The following is a 14,070-nucleotide window of genomic DNA, read 5'->3' as shown; positions in this document are numbered from 1 at the left end:
ACATCCTGTTCATACAATGATATGACCCCTCCGTTCTCCCTTCTCTTTCTCTCCCGTTCCCCCTCCTTTTCTTTCCAATCTCCCCCTTTCGCTTCTCTCTCTCCTATTATATATTCTCTCTTTCCTTGTTTTTTTTTACTCTATCCACTGGCGGCACCAAGAGATTAGTCAGGACATCCAACTAACTTCCTGCCGGTACGTTCCTGTACAATACTCTGTAGTCTCAGCTCTTCGCATTGCGCTCATATAACGAACGGTCTCATTGGTTGATTTAACGTCATGACGTTAAATCGTTGAGCAGTAATTCGGAATTACGTCGTGTAGTAATTATTTGCTACACGACGTAATTCTTTAGGTAGTGTAGTAATTGGAATTACTACACTACGTAATTATTTACGTCGTGTAGTAATTCGAATTACTACACGACCTTAATTATTTGATGTAGCGACACTAATTCATTTAACGTCATGACATTAAATCGTTGGGCAGTAATTCGGAATTGCGTCGTGTAGTAATTCGAATTACTACACTACGTAATTATTTACGTCGTGTAGTAATTCGAATTACTACACTACGTAATTATTTACGTCGTGTAGTAAATTGAATTACGACACGACGTATATACGTGTTTTTGACGGTCTCCTGCTTCCATATTTGGCAAGTCATATGTCAATTCAGACACAGATGACAGCGGCTGAATTTGCGAGGGCTCTCATACACATATTTATTAATGTACTTGTTCATTTATTTATTTGTTAATATATTCATATAATATTGATTTATTCATTGATTTAATCATGATTATTATTGTTATCATTTATTTATCAATTAATAAATTAATTAATGTAATCGTTTATTAGTTTATTCATTTGGTTTTTAATTTATTTCTTTGTTGTCATTGTTATCATTATGATTTTTTTTTTTTGGGGGGGGGGGTACAGCCCTATCTTAATTCGAGCCAGCACAACAATGCAACCAATGCATGTTTTTGTCAGAACTTCCCTAAATCATTGAACGCATTGATTTACGTTTGGATGCTAAAGTATTCCCCTTGAACTTGAGCTCCAGAGACTTGGGGACCTTGATCGGGCAAGGTGACTTTATAGTTCAAGTACAGTTCAATAGTTTAAGGCTGCCATCAACAACGGATAGATGGAGGGGGGGGGGTTGTTTGTGAGTGCTTGGATCGTCAAAACGACCGAGAATAATAAAAAAGAAAAAGGAGGAAAGAAAGAAATGAAAAATGATAAGATATGATGCCATTTTCTGAATTTCATGTCATATTAGATTTTCATTTCCAAAAGGTCAAAATCGTTGCTCGCTCTCTTTGCCCACTTGCAGCTCTTTACATATTTGGCCTTTATGCCAAACTGTGGCCCTTAATGCCCTGGATCATTCTAACTACACTAAAAAAAAACACTAAGTAAAATTTTACCCAATATTGGGTAGAAAGGGAACATATAATGTTTGCTGGGTATGTTTTAACGCCATGCATGATTGGGCTAATTCAAAGCAACATTGCATAAAATTATAATAAAAATTTAAATTGAAAGAATGACGAAAACAAGAAGAAAGCAAATGTTTATAATAAAAAAAATATGAATAAACAAGAATAAGTACTGGGCTGATGCTGCAATCAAAGAGATAAAGTAGTACCAAGGAATCGAAGAGGAAGGAGAGAAAAGGGAAAGTGAACCAAACCAATGAAATAGAAAGAGAGAGAGAGAGAGAGAGAGAGAGCAATAGAGAGGGATCGAGAGAGGGGGGGGGGGTATATAGGGCGCGCACGATGGTAGTTGGTCTAAAGCGGAGGGGGGGGGGGATGATGATAACATAGACACCTGTTACAATAGCCCCAAAGGGATAGTATTTCTGACTTCATCTACTACCATAGCTACCCCGAAAGATATAATTTTCATATCATTCCAGCAGACGGAATGAGACAAGAGCTAACATTGGAATTCGGAAATGTTTACATTTTTCCCACTTACCGACAATAATACATCCCAATATATCAAGCTATACGACAGCTAATATTACACTTTTATCTTTGAACCATTCGGGTGCAGGAAGAATTCTCCACCAGGCCTAGGCTAATATTTCTGGAAGGATTTTACTCCAGGCAAACCTTGTTGTAAACTTATCAATGAGTTTATTTTAATATTCTTCGGTTTGATTTTTTTTTCCTTCATTTTATCGATGAAGTTACGTCTCTTATGAGGTGAGTAGAAATTAAACCACAATAATTAAACATTTCCAAGATTATGTTTTACTCTGTAAAATGATTAAAAGTGATTGAGTTAATGTGATGTTTAGATTTCTGAATTAATGAAAAAGGTGCATGTTTTTGTTTTTTGTTCCTGCCTCTCCTTTTGTATAAAGAGTTTAGGCCTATCTGTTTTAAGACAAAAAAAAACACTTTAAAAACATTTGTACAATTGTATCGTGTCATTCTCGGCTGATTCTTAGATTTTGAATAATGTTTTGTAGCTTGTTGTTTACATAAGTTCTGTTGCTGGGTCTTTGGACGGGATGTGTGCTTTATAAATCGATACCATTATTATTATCATTCTTTCTCATCAATACGGTTCGAAATGTTAATCTGATTTCGTTGTTAAGCGCAGCTTATGCGTCATTCCTCCATAAATCATTTGCACATCAGTATAAAACAATCATGAATCGTAAGGCTTCATTTAATATTTCAGTGAAGGTGTACATTGTTGCAAATATGATAAAATACCTGTATATTTGTGGCCGGGGCCGGGTGAGAAAAGAAATCAATTTAATAAAATCAATTATGTTTTTTTTCTGTTCCGTTAAGTTATTTAAAACACTTGTATCTTAAAAAGATACTTTTTTTTTGGGGGGGGTGGAAAATCGAAATGTTATTTTCTCTGTTTTAACTTACAGTATTTAATGTATTGATTAATGGCGATAAATTCTGCAGAGGTTGAAAAGAAGAAAGGAGAAAAATAAATGCGAAGAAAAAGAAGCATAGAAGAAAGAAGAGTTATATCCTGCAACTCGATCATTTTTTTGTATGTTGCTAAATTGATTTGCATTATATCTTTGTGGTGCCTCACCTTTCAGGGGCTCCTAATCCCAAGTTTTATCTAAATCTGCATATTTATTTATTATTTATTTTTCACTTAAAAAAAAAATCTGAATTGAATATTACCACTGTCGTTCAATTGAGAAAACGAACTTGGGTCGATCGTCTCGCCTATTACCATAATGTCACCCGTTTCTTAATTATGTTTATCAAATGAATTATACGCCTTCAAAATTTATGCTACAATATGTTATATAATTCTTTATGTAATATAAAATAGGGTAAGATAACTCTTTATCAAACGTTTGCTTCCATCCGAGTTGATTTTATTTCCAAAGCACAACCTACAGAGCTACCATGTTATTAAAACAAAACTATTGATTTTAACAACAATTGTTCAGATTAAGTTGTGATTGTTACTTCGTGCAGGGGATCAGTCTAAATTCTTGATAAGCTGTTGGCCAAGATGAAGGATTTTGTACAATGGCTTACTCCTCTTCTCGGTTGCCTTCTGATGATGCTCGTTTGTTGCTTGGATGTGAGTATACCAAAAAAATGTACTTTTCTCGTTTAGAGGAAAGTGATAATCTCAGGTTGTGGGGGGGGGGGTATGTCTACGCTTCATCTTCAAATTTTATCGGTATAAGGTGTGCTTTTCGTCAAATTGACCAAGGCGCATGAAGAAAGAATTCTAGAATAGGGCCTATTCAAGCAATAATAGGGATTGGGAAATACACTCCTACGTTTGAGTCGTAAAGGAGGAAAGCATCAAGGAAAATATATTGTTTTACTCTCTCCCAATTCCTCATTTCATCAGTTTTCTCATCGCATTCTTATCTTCCTTGAGCAATGATGTTAACAGGAGGCGCGGAAGCGGGGGCTGGGGGCTTCAGCCCCAAGTTTTTTTTCCCCAAACCGTGTACAAAAAACGTAAAAATGACCATATGATTGTGATTTTTTGCATGGTCAGACCCCCACTTTTGGCTCAGCCCCCCTACTTTGTAAACCGTTCTACGGCCCCTGGTTGAAAATGAGCTGAGCTGAGCAGACGACCCAATTCCGTTGATGGTTATCGCGATATCGATACCACCTGTTAATGAATTGCTGCAGTCAACAGAGCTCGTCTCGCGAGTTGAAGGGAAGGATGTGATATCATTGTGCGAGAAGGAGCTGGAGTGTGACTGGAATTCCGGAAACTATTCATTCTTATCGCAAATCAAGAGTTATTTCTTTTTTATCTAAAACAAGGGTGTACGACTCTGCTAGCAAAGGTTCTTGGTCATAGCTGTAGGAAAGTTTTTGAGCTCATATAATTGCTGTCCGTATCGAAGAGGGACTGCATGCTGCACGCACCAGCGCAGCCAGGGGAAGATGCTCTTTTACTTCAGGCAATGGGGCCGAGGCATAACCATGATAACTCGGAGCGCTGTTGCCATTTTGGACGTGGAGGCTGATCTTTGATCTCCCCCTTTTCTTGGAAGGAATGCCGTGCTTTCGAATGAAAGATTCAGTGTCAGTTTCGTTGATTGTTCCGCTTGACAACATCTTGTGGCAGGCCCATCTTGTCTATTCGCAACATGGGATATCACTTTATCATTATCACTATCAGCTTAAAATTACGTTCACTCATGTCTTCATGAATGAATTTAGACTTAGCTAAGTAAAGTACTAGTGGAGAAGATGTTCAGGTGCTGAGCATATCTTTCTTATCAGACAGATTTCAGCTAAGCTAAGTAAGCCTGTTGTGACCTGTTTTATGTAACAAATGCATTAAGCTTTGCCAGTAAATTATTGTAACAATCGCTTCATGTTTGCTGTCTGCATGTAAGTCTGAGGGAAGATCGAATGATGAACTGAACGTCATAAGCCCTGTGAGAAAGTGGTGGTTAATAAGTGGTTAGTAATTGTTCTGGAGTAAAGTTTAATGAAAAGACAGTAATTATTGTGTATAAGATATTCATATGATGTATCTAATTGATATGCATATTTTTACAATCGTAGTTGTTAACTGATGGAGGGGCAAACGGGAAGTGGAAGATTGTTGCAGGTAGGCCTACATATTGAAATTTACTGGGCCTAAAACCAAAAGCCTTTCCTGTCATTTTACTTGTAGGTTGATGCTAATCCTGCTGCCAGCTGTACATATGATTCTGACTGTTCAGATGACAAAGTATGTTGTGAATCTGGGACAGGTTATGTTTGCACAGTTCGCAGTGGAAACAATGGTAAAGAGATCAAACTGTTTTACTTCTAACATTACCATCTTCATCATGATGATCATCATCATGATCATGATGATGATCATGATGATGATGATCATCATCATTACAACCACCACCAACCCCATTACCATTATGATTTTGGTCATTTAATATTACCACCACTATCATCTTCATCATCTACATCATCATCATCATCATCGTCATCATCATCATCATCAACATCATCAACATCATCATCATCGTCATCATCATCATCATCATCATCATCACCATATTACCATTGTAAACATGATAATAATAATGATAGTGACCATCATCATAAGTAATTATTACTATCTTCAATTTTATCATCACAATTATCATTAACATTATCTTTGTCATCACACTCATCACCACTGCCACCACCACCATCATCATCATCATTATCATTAGACCTACCTTCATCCTCATCATCATTATCATTATCCCAATATCTATCATCAATCATCATCATCATCATCATGATCATCATCATCATCATGATTATCATCATCATCAGCAGCAGCAGCAGCAGCCGTAGCAGCAGCATCTTGAGTGAATTATCTAGTTGAAATGGAGCCTGGGAAAGAGCTAAAAAAATGTATTAAAATCTTTTCCCAAATATAACCTAAGCAGCTAGTTAAATTTTTACATTTTTGAATTGGTGAAAGAGAAATGCAAAATGCATGAATACATTTCTAAACTATGGTAGTGAAATCTTCAATAGGAATTGTAAAATGCATTAAGGCAGCCCCATGTATACCTATAATCAGGCCAGAGTCTGATTGGAGCTGTAATACATTATGTGGTTTGACATTTGTTTTACTTTCCCATATTGCAGATTCTCCAGATATCTGCCAACAAGATGGGATTGGATGTACTGAAGATGGTTTATACCTACCAAAGCAGTGTGATAGGGGAAGTGGAATGTGTTGGTGTGCCTCTCAATGTGGTTATCCACAACCTAGTACCTACTCTGACGGTGTCTTGAGCTGCGGTAAGTGGGCCAATGTCCGACTGCCAGAGTGATACATTTAACTCTGTATTATTTATTCAATTTTTCATAAGCCAGGGTGCAAGTGAGGTTGCCTGACATGGCCAAATAAAAAAACTACACAAATTTTGGTTTTTACATAGGGCCTATGTGTCTCCTAACACCTGACATTGCTCTACAAAAAAGATCTGGGGCCCGTTTAATAAAGAGTTGGAAATGTAACTTTGCCATTATGGCAACCACCATGGTAACCTTGATTTTGATTGGCTGGTGAGCCCTGTTGCCATGGTAGTTGACATCATGGCAAAGTTACCACAGTTTTAACTCTTTATGGAATGGGCCCCTGATGCTTAATACATTTTAACTGCCTGCCTGACATTGCAACAATTACATCTTTATTAAAAAAAAAGCATGTTGCATGTGTACTTGAATAAAAAGATTAATTGATTAAAAATAAATCTGGGCTCCAAAATTTATTTGATAAAAATGATTGGCTGACATAGTAACAATCGTTCTTCTAATTTCCAAAATGTTTGATTGAAATACACCAATGTCTGTAGGCCTATATGATCTGATATAATTTCGTAATGTTTTAATTTTTTTCATGAATTGGCTTTATGATTTTATAAAACGTCAAAGAAATGTATTCAATTTCTTCTATTGAATTCAGTAAGGCAAGACTTTTCGAGATTTGTGAATGTAGTGTACACAGTAAAAAAATAATATGACGCTGTTTACTACATGAACCCTACAGTAATTGTTTAAACAGTTTAAACAAGTGTTTAAATCTTAAGCAACAAAGTTTGATTTTCAATATCTAATTGTCAATAAATTAAACATGATTGTTTAAACGCTTAAACAAATACTGAAATGTTCATATAGTAAACAGCATTGTATAAAATCGTAAATAGCGTTTTTTCTGTGTATGATACACTAACGTGACCCTTTTCTCAACTCTCAATACCACCCAATGCTACCAAACATTGTTTTGCTGTTTTCGATAAACTTAATATCTCTTATCTATTTTTGCATATCAGACACCCTGTAGAGATAAAGCTCATTAGTTTACATCCTCTTAATGGTCAATGATCTGTACATTCTATCCTTGCTTTTCCATCATCATCATTGGTTAGGTTGAAACTTGTAACCCCATCCTCAGATGGAATGCACACTGTTGCCGATGATATGACATTATTTGTTTCCATGGAAGATAATTCAATGTTGCTAGGTGTACTGGGGATCCATATCCCCACCTCCGCCGCTGTACATTTTTCATTAAAGATTAGGTATTAAGGATATTGAAATATGATATGAATCAGAAATATGATTACAATGGAATTGAATTACATTTACAAACATACATATTTTGAAAGTATTTACCAGGAGTTAAAAATTTACACAAACATTCTGTTTGGGCTGGTTGATAAGGGTGCTTGAAGGGTGGAAGCAGGAAAGATCCGCTTTTGTTGTCCATGATGTTCTTAAATTGGATAAAACTACAATCATTGCATATAGATGATATTGTTTGAATAAGAAAAGGTTCAATTTAAACAAAATTGTTATTTGCACAGAATGTGAACCAAAATCTACAAGCAAGTACATGTATATGCTGACTGTGCCTTAGGAATCAGAATCATCAAATCCAGAAAATTGGATGCCTGCTTGTCTTTTTTATGGTAGAAAGCTCTGTGGTTGTTACTGCTAACTGTCACTGTACAACGGGCAACATCACAAGGGTTGGCAAATTTGGACAGTTGCCTTAGGGTTCCTTTGGGATCCACTCTTTCTATTCTGACGACTCCAAGGTATCCTTGATCATGGCATTTGGCAAAGTCTTCCAGTAATTTGTTCTTGTAGTCTTCAAGTCTTTTCCATAAAAGCAGAGATGGCCCTTAAAAAAAAATCAACCAGCTGTTCTTTGATTTCCTTCTTTAGCTGTGGTGTGTGGTCTTCTTTTGACACCAATGTCTACATCAGCTAATCCAATGTTGGTGCTCACTTTTGGCGAAACCTCATTCACTTGATTCCTTCTTTTCTCTGGAGGAATTCCTTTGAAAGAAGATTAACCATCTTTGTAGCTTTAGGTTTAAGATTGATAGCCCATTTCAAGTTAATCTAGAAAATAAGTTCTTTACGCTTACCATCTTTGACCACTTAAGGGGACTGCCCATTATCTGGTAAGCTGTGCTACGAGGATAATGTTACTGGATACCCTTATTTCTTTTTACTGATTAATGGGTTAAATTTCTCATCCCAGTTATTTTGAAGTTTCTAGTAGGTTGCCAGGTGAGTCTGGAAAGAAACTTTATCTTCTGAACACACAGTGGTTTTATATGAAATATATTCATTTGTTAATAGCCTTGGTTTTGAGGTAACAAAATGTACTATGTTGTTTATATGACATGTATGACACCGTTCTCGTTACACTTTCTAAAACTGGTTTACTGGAAACCGGTTCAGGAAATAAGTTTGGAAGATTGCTTTGCTAGCAAGCATTCCCATTTGGTCACCTGAAATTGGTTTTCAAAATCACTTCATGAAAAGCAATCTTGTTTCTATGGGAACACTCAGTGGGGTGACAATGTTTCGGGCAAAATTTTAAACCGCAGCGTAGGCATTCCACATACAGTGTGTGGAGTAGCGCTCAGAATGTGCAAAGATTGCTTCCCAAAGAACGGTTGTGGCCTCATGCTAAAACTAGTTTAACAAGGAAAAGTGATCTTCAAAACTACATTGCAAGGTGGTTTTCTGAACAGGTTTGGAAGATCACCCTTCGACCGTTCTCATTACACATTGAACTAGTTTCCACTAAACTAGTTTTCGGATGGTAGTTAGAACGGTGTCTATGAGAATGATGGAAATTTGAGGGCTGAGGACAGGCTGTTGTGGTACTATGCTGACAACAGGGATCCTTGAAAATATTTTTAATCTAACTGTTGCCCATTGGAAACAATCCTTTTAGAATGCCTCACTCAATGCAATAGTCTTACTACAGATTCCATAGAAAGATAACTTAAGAGAAGACATCCATTGTGAGCTATATGAAATGCTTTGCTAGAGTCCAGGTTTGCCTCATGCAGTTAGTGAACAAACATGTATGGCCGCCAGAGGAAGTGGTTGGTACTATGGTTCCTGGAGTATCGCTGGAATGCGACTCTTTTCCTGAGGGGTGCAGCCCCGAAGGAAAAAATTTAAATACATCAGATGGGAATGTAGATCTAATTGAATGAATGACTTTCTTTGAGAGAGAATTCATTAATTAGCTTTGGTGATATGATTAATCCCCCAGCCTTTTATCACATACATGCATTGTACCTAAGTGCTCATGCATTTGGTTTAAGCTCCGCCCATAGCCGTAAATGGTTTTTGAACAATTTATGTCTGACATAGTGGCTCGGGGGTACTATTCTCGACAGATGTCGGGATTCATTGCATTTTTGCCAATTTTGTGACATTGGTTGGAACCATATTTGGTCACATGATGGGGTTAAGACCGATCACCTGTTAAGATTATTATTATGACAGATATAATGCTTATACTTTGAAGAAAGCCATGGTATCAAGATGCATGTGATAAGGAAGGCACCACCTTCATGTATGTGTCATCCTCCAAAACAAGAAATAAAAACATCGGATACAAGCAATGGAATTATATAACGCCTACAGCTCGCCTACAGCTCGCCTACAAGGAAATCTTGGATCCAACCATGGTTAAGTAAAATCCCAATTAAATTGTACTCAAAAGAAAAAAAATAGATGAATGGTGTGGTCCTGTATATGTAAGAGATGTCACAACTCTTCTCTTTGATTATTCATTTTCCAGCTGCTGAAAATCCTCCTTGTCACAAAGAAATTGCTGAGCTCTCACCAGTGGGAGGTCCAGTTCTTCCAGGGTCTTTTAGACCAAGGTGCATGAGAGACGGCTTCTTCAACTCTACGCAATGCTTAGGATCTGTATGCTGGTGTGTTGATCGGTGCGGAAAGAAGTTCCAAGGATCGGAGCATCCCGTGTCTGCAGTAAGCAGCAGTGATTGCGGTAAGTATTGTATTGGATTTACACGTTATCATGGCAGTTCTTCACAAACATTCTTACAAACGAAAAATATATTGTGAGAGATAACTCTTATGGTATATTTACTGAGGTTCTTATGGAAATAACAGCCTAGATTATCAGCCTCAGTGGGTTATATTATAACTATATCTGACTGGTTCCCATAAAGCAAACCAAAAATTCTCAAATGCTGCAGAAAGTTTGCATTTCACATCTTTACATCCATGGAATCCCTGACTATTGTTAATAACTATTTTGATTAGGGTGGACACTACTATGAAAATGAAGAATATTCATTTCTTTTTTTACTATGAAAGATCAATTTCTTGAACTTTCATAACATTACATATCCGACTGCTAACATGATTGTGTACATGTGAGAGTGACAGGATCAGATGATGGTGTAAAACTGCAGAGTGATTGTCATAGAATCATTAATACCATGGTCACATTTGCTCTATGGCGGCCGTACGGCGAGTCGAAAACAGCCGTTTCAACATTTTTTGTACCAACTACATATACATATAGGTGGTTTTCATTAAAATTAATATAACGGCTGTTGTCGACTCGCCGTACGGCCGCCGTAGATCAAATGTGACCAAGGTATTAGTTTAAACTTATTTATAGTATTGTGTTCCTTTCTCTTGATTGAATCAGAACCAAGATGAAATCGTAGGACAAGTCAGTAAAATATTGCTTTACCCACTGCCCTGTGACTCAATTTTGGAGCTGATATGATCTTTGTTTGCTTACTGCCAGGGTTGGGTTTTCATATTTCCATCTCAACTCTTGACCTATATTTCATTGCAGAATTAAGATGGAGATGTGGAGGAGATTCCTTACGAGTCAACAATCCCTGTGATCCCTTAAGTTACAAGTTCACTATGTCTGAACTTACTATCTAATTTACAAAAATGGAAACAATTAACCTTCATTTTAAAGGTCTTTCTCTAAAATATTCACTGTGACCATAACTACTTTATTTTGCCTTTCCTATTTCCATCTCACCTCCTGAATGTTATTTCATTGCAGCATTGGATGGAGATTTGAAGGTAATCCCTTTGAGATGGCAATCAATTACCCACAACAATTTAAACTATGTCTGAACTTTCTAGAACATATCTAATTTACAAAAATATGGTAACAGTTAACCTTGAGAGTAAGGATTTTCTCTCAAAATCATGCACCTTGACTGCGACTACTCAAGATTCGCTGTAAGAAAAAACCCAACAAAAATATAAAAAGTTTCGCTGTCATTTTTTCATCTTGACATTTGTTTTATTGCAGCATTGAAATGGAGATGTGGAAGTGATCCTTGCGAGTCGGCTACCTGTGAACCCTACCCACAAGCCACCTGTAGAGTGGAGGAGCGGTGCGGGAAGTGCCTTCCTGTTTTTAACATCGGAGATCAAGATGTCTCTTGTTTGCAAGGTCAGTGTATTGACCTTGTCTGACTTCCTGTAACTAAATGAAACATATCATGTTTGTTTGTCACAGCGTGAGTTAGTACAGTGGTTTGGCCACTTGTCTCAAGTGTCCTCATGGTTATTCATCATAAAATACTATCATTGTACAGTTTATGTAAGCCACACCTTTCTAATTTTTTTTTGTGGGGGGGTTCAAACCTTTGATAATGATAACATCCAGAGAGGGGGTCAGACCCTTAGAGCTATAAGGTCTGATATGAAGTGGGGTCTGGTTATTGGTGGTGCCAGGTGGAGACCTACACCCCCCTTAATGGAAGATTTTTCAATGAAACTACTAGAGAAATGATTCCAAGGGTCCCCTTCCCCTTGATTTGTGACAAAAAAATGTGTGTGATAATGTTTTAAATTTTGTACGTTTTGTTTCAATAATGAAAACATTTCTTTCCACCAAGAACTATTTTCACCTTCAAAGAGTTGCCAAAGAAAATTGAACAATTTCTGGGCACCCATTTTCCCTCAATTTCGTAAATCCTGAATCTGCCTCTTTGTAAAATATTTTTAACACCTGATGGGGCAAGTTAAACATACCCCCGTTTTCTATTTTGGGATAAGTCTAAATAAATGAGAAAAATGTAACATGCTTTGAGAAATCTGGGAAGTGTTTTTAAAAACATTTCATAAATTACGCATGGATTGGTGCACAACCAGAACATATTTGTAGGTGCTAATTAGTCAGCTAGTAAGCGATCATTTAGCAAAATAACAGGTCACAAGTTGAGTGTAAAGTTGTGTATAAAGTCATGCATAATTTATATGGAACAAACCATTAGCATGATTAGCCTTCAGACTACCACTTTGAATTGAATCTTCTGTCTTACCTGCATTGTAATGAAAATATAATAAGTTTTGTTGAAATTGCTTGTTATCTAAAGGTTCACATAAAGTTGAGAAAGCTGGTGTCTGCCCAAATTCGTCATCCATCCAAGTAGGCAGGGGGATCTTTGTATGCAGACAAGATGCAGATTGCTTTGGTGATGACAAATGCTGTTGGAATGGAGGTGGCTTAGTGTGTACAGATCCCATACCCAAAAGTGAGTTTCATTTTACTTTTGGTTAGGTTAAAATGTTTTTTACTGATCATGTATCGCAGAAGTCCAGAGGTAGGATATGCAGGGGTAATTATCTCATTAAGCCCCAGATAACTTTGTATATAAAAATGAATTGCAATACCCTACATGTGATGAAAGCAATATATGTATATATAATTGGGCCGTGTGGAACATAATGTACAATTGCATAGTAAACAGTTTAAAACCAGTGTTTAACGAATAATATATATGAAAAAAATATGTTAACCTAAAGAGAAGCATCAATGAAATATTACAAAGGAATCATAGAAAGGTGAAGAGGAGGGGAGGAGAAGAAAAAGGGAAGAAGAAGGGAAAAGGGAGGAGAAGAAAAAGACAATGGAGAAGAAAAAGACAACGGAGAAGAAACAGAAGAAGAAAAGAAAAAGAACAATGATAATAAGAAGATGAAGAAATTATATACCATTCTCAAAAACATCAATAATATACAAAATGAAATATCTATTGGTAATTCAAATAAAGGGGTTCATACAAGGTAATAGTAAATGTGAACATGAAAAAGTAAAATGTCAAAGTAAATTCATGTTTCTATAATGGACAATCGAGCACAAAAAAATTAATACATGATTTGTCAATGTTAAAAGCTAAACACATAAAAAACTATAATATGTAGTGCAAAGAAGGTTCTGAAAATCCATGTCAAAAACTTTCAAAATGCATAAAATTATGAAAATAACCATGACTCTATAATTTTATTAATGGCACTATTCAGTCATAGAATGTGTTGTTATAATTGTTATTATCATTAATGCAAATTTAGTGGAGGATTTAGTTGTGAATACTGTGGAGTGATTCAGATGGCTCTTAATATAAATTTTGATGCTTTTATTGAACCCAGGTACCATAACAAATTACTTCCTATAAGAGATATTGCTAGGAATTATATAGTGCCGCTGCAAATTGGTTTTGGTTGGTTTAGATTTTTTCTTCAAGCTCTCATATTCCCTTCATCTTTATATTCATTTTTTATTTGATTGTATACTTTCAGCACACAAGGGACAGTGCCCTAGACCTTGGTTGTCTGAATGTCTTAGTTATCACAGGACAGATCTTTGTCAGGATGATAGCCAGTGTCCTCGGCCGGAAAAATGCTGTGAATCTGGTTGCGGAAAAGCATGCCGGCGTATTTCAGACCAAGTTAATGTAAGTGATTACTAT

The 14,070-nt window shown here is 36.4% G+C and overlaps 1 protein-coding gene across 1 annotated transcript in view; it reads left to right on the top strand.

Annotated features, from left to right (window-relative positions):
- The first annotated feature begins 4,665 nt into the window (after positions 1 to 4,665).
- The window catches only part of LOC121432205 (kielin/chordin-like protein), a 47,191-nt gene continuing 37,786 nt past the window's right edge, over positions 4,666 to 14,070 (top strand). The window contains exons 1-6 of the mRNA XM_041630058.1: positions 4,666 to 5,277; positions 6,134 to 6,289; positions 10,110 to 10,322; positions 11,625 to 11,768; positions 12,697 to 12,855; positions 13,901 to 14,055. Coding sequence (XP_041485992.1) covers positions 6,220 to 6,289; positions 10,110 to 10,322; positions 11,625 to 11,768; positions 12,697 to 12,855; positions 13,901 to 14,055 — 741 coding nt within the window. The 5' untranslated portion in view covers positions 4,666 to 5,277; positions 6,134 to 6,219. The remainder of the gene's footprint in view (positions 5,278 to 6,133; positions 6,290 to 10,109; positions 10,323 to 11,624; positions 11,769 to 12,696; positions 12,856 to 13,900; positions 14,056 to 14,070) is intronic.

Source organism: Lytechinus variegatus, chromosome 18 (genome assembly GCF_018143015.1).
Source record: "Lytechinus variegatus isolate NC3 chromosome 18, Lvar_3.0, whole genome shotgun sequence".
Taxonomy (NCBI): Eukaryota; Metazoa; Echinodermata; class Echinoidea; order Temnopleuroida; family Toxopneustidae; genus Lytechinus; species Lytechinus variegatus.
Note: the sequence above shows the minus strand (reverse complement) of the source record. Positions and strands in the feature narration are given on the sequence as shown.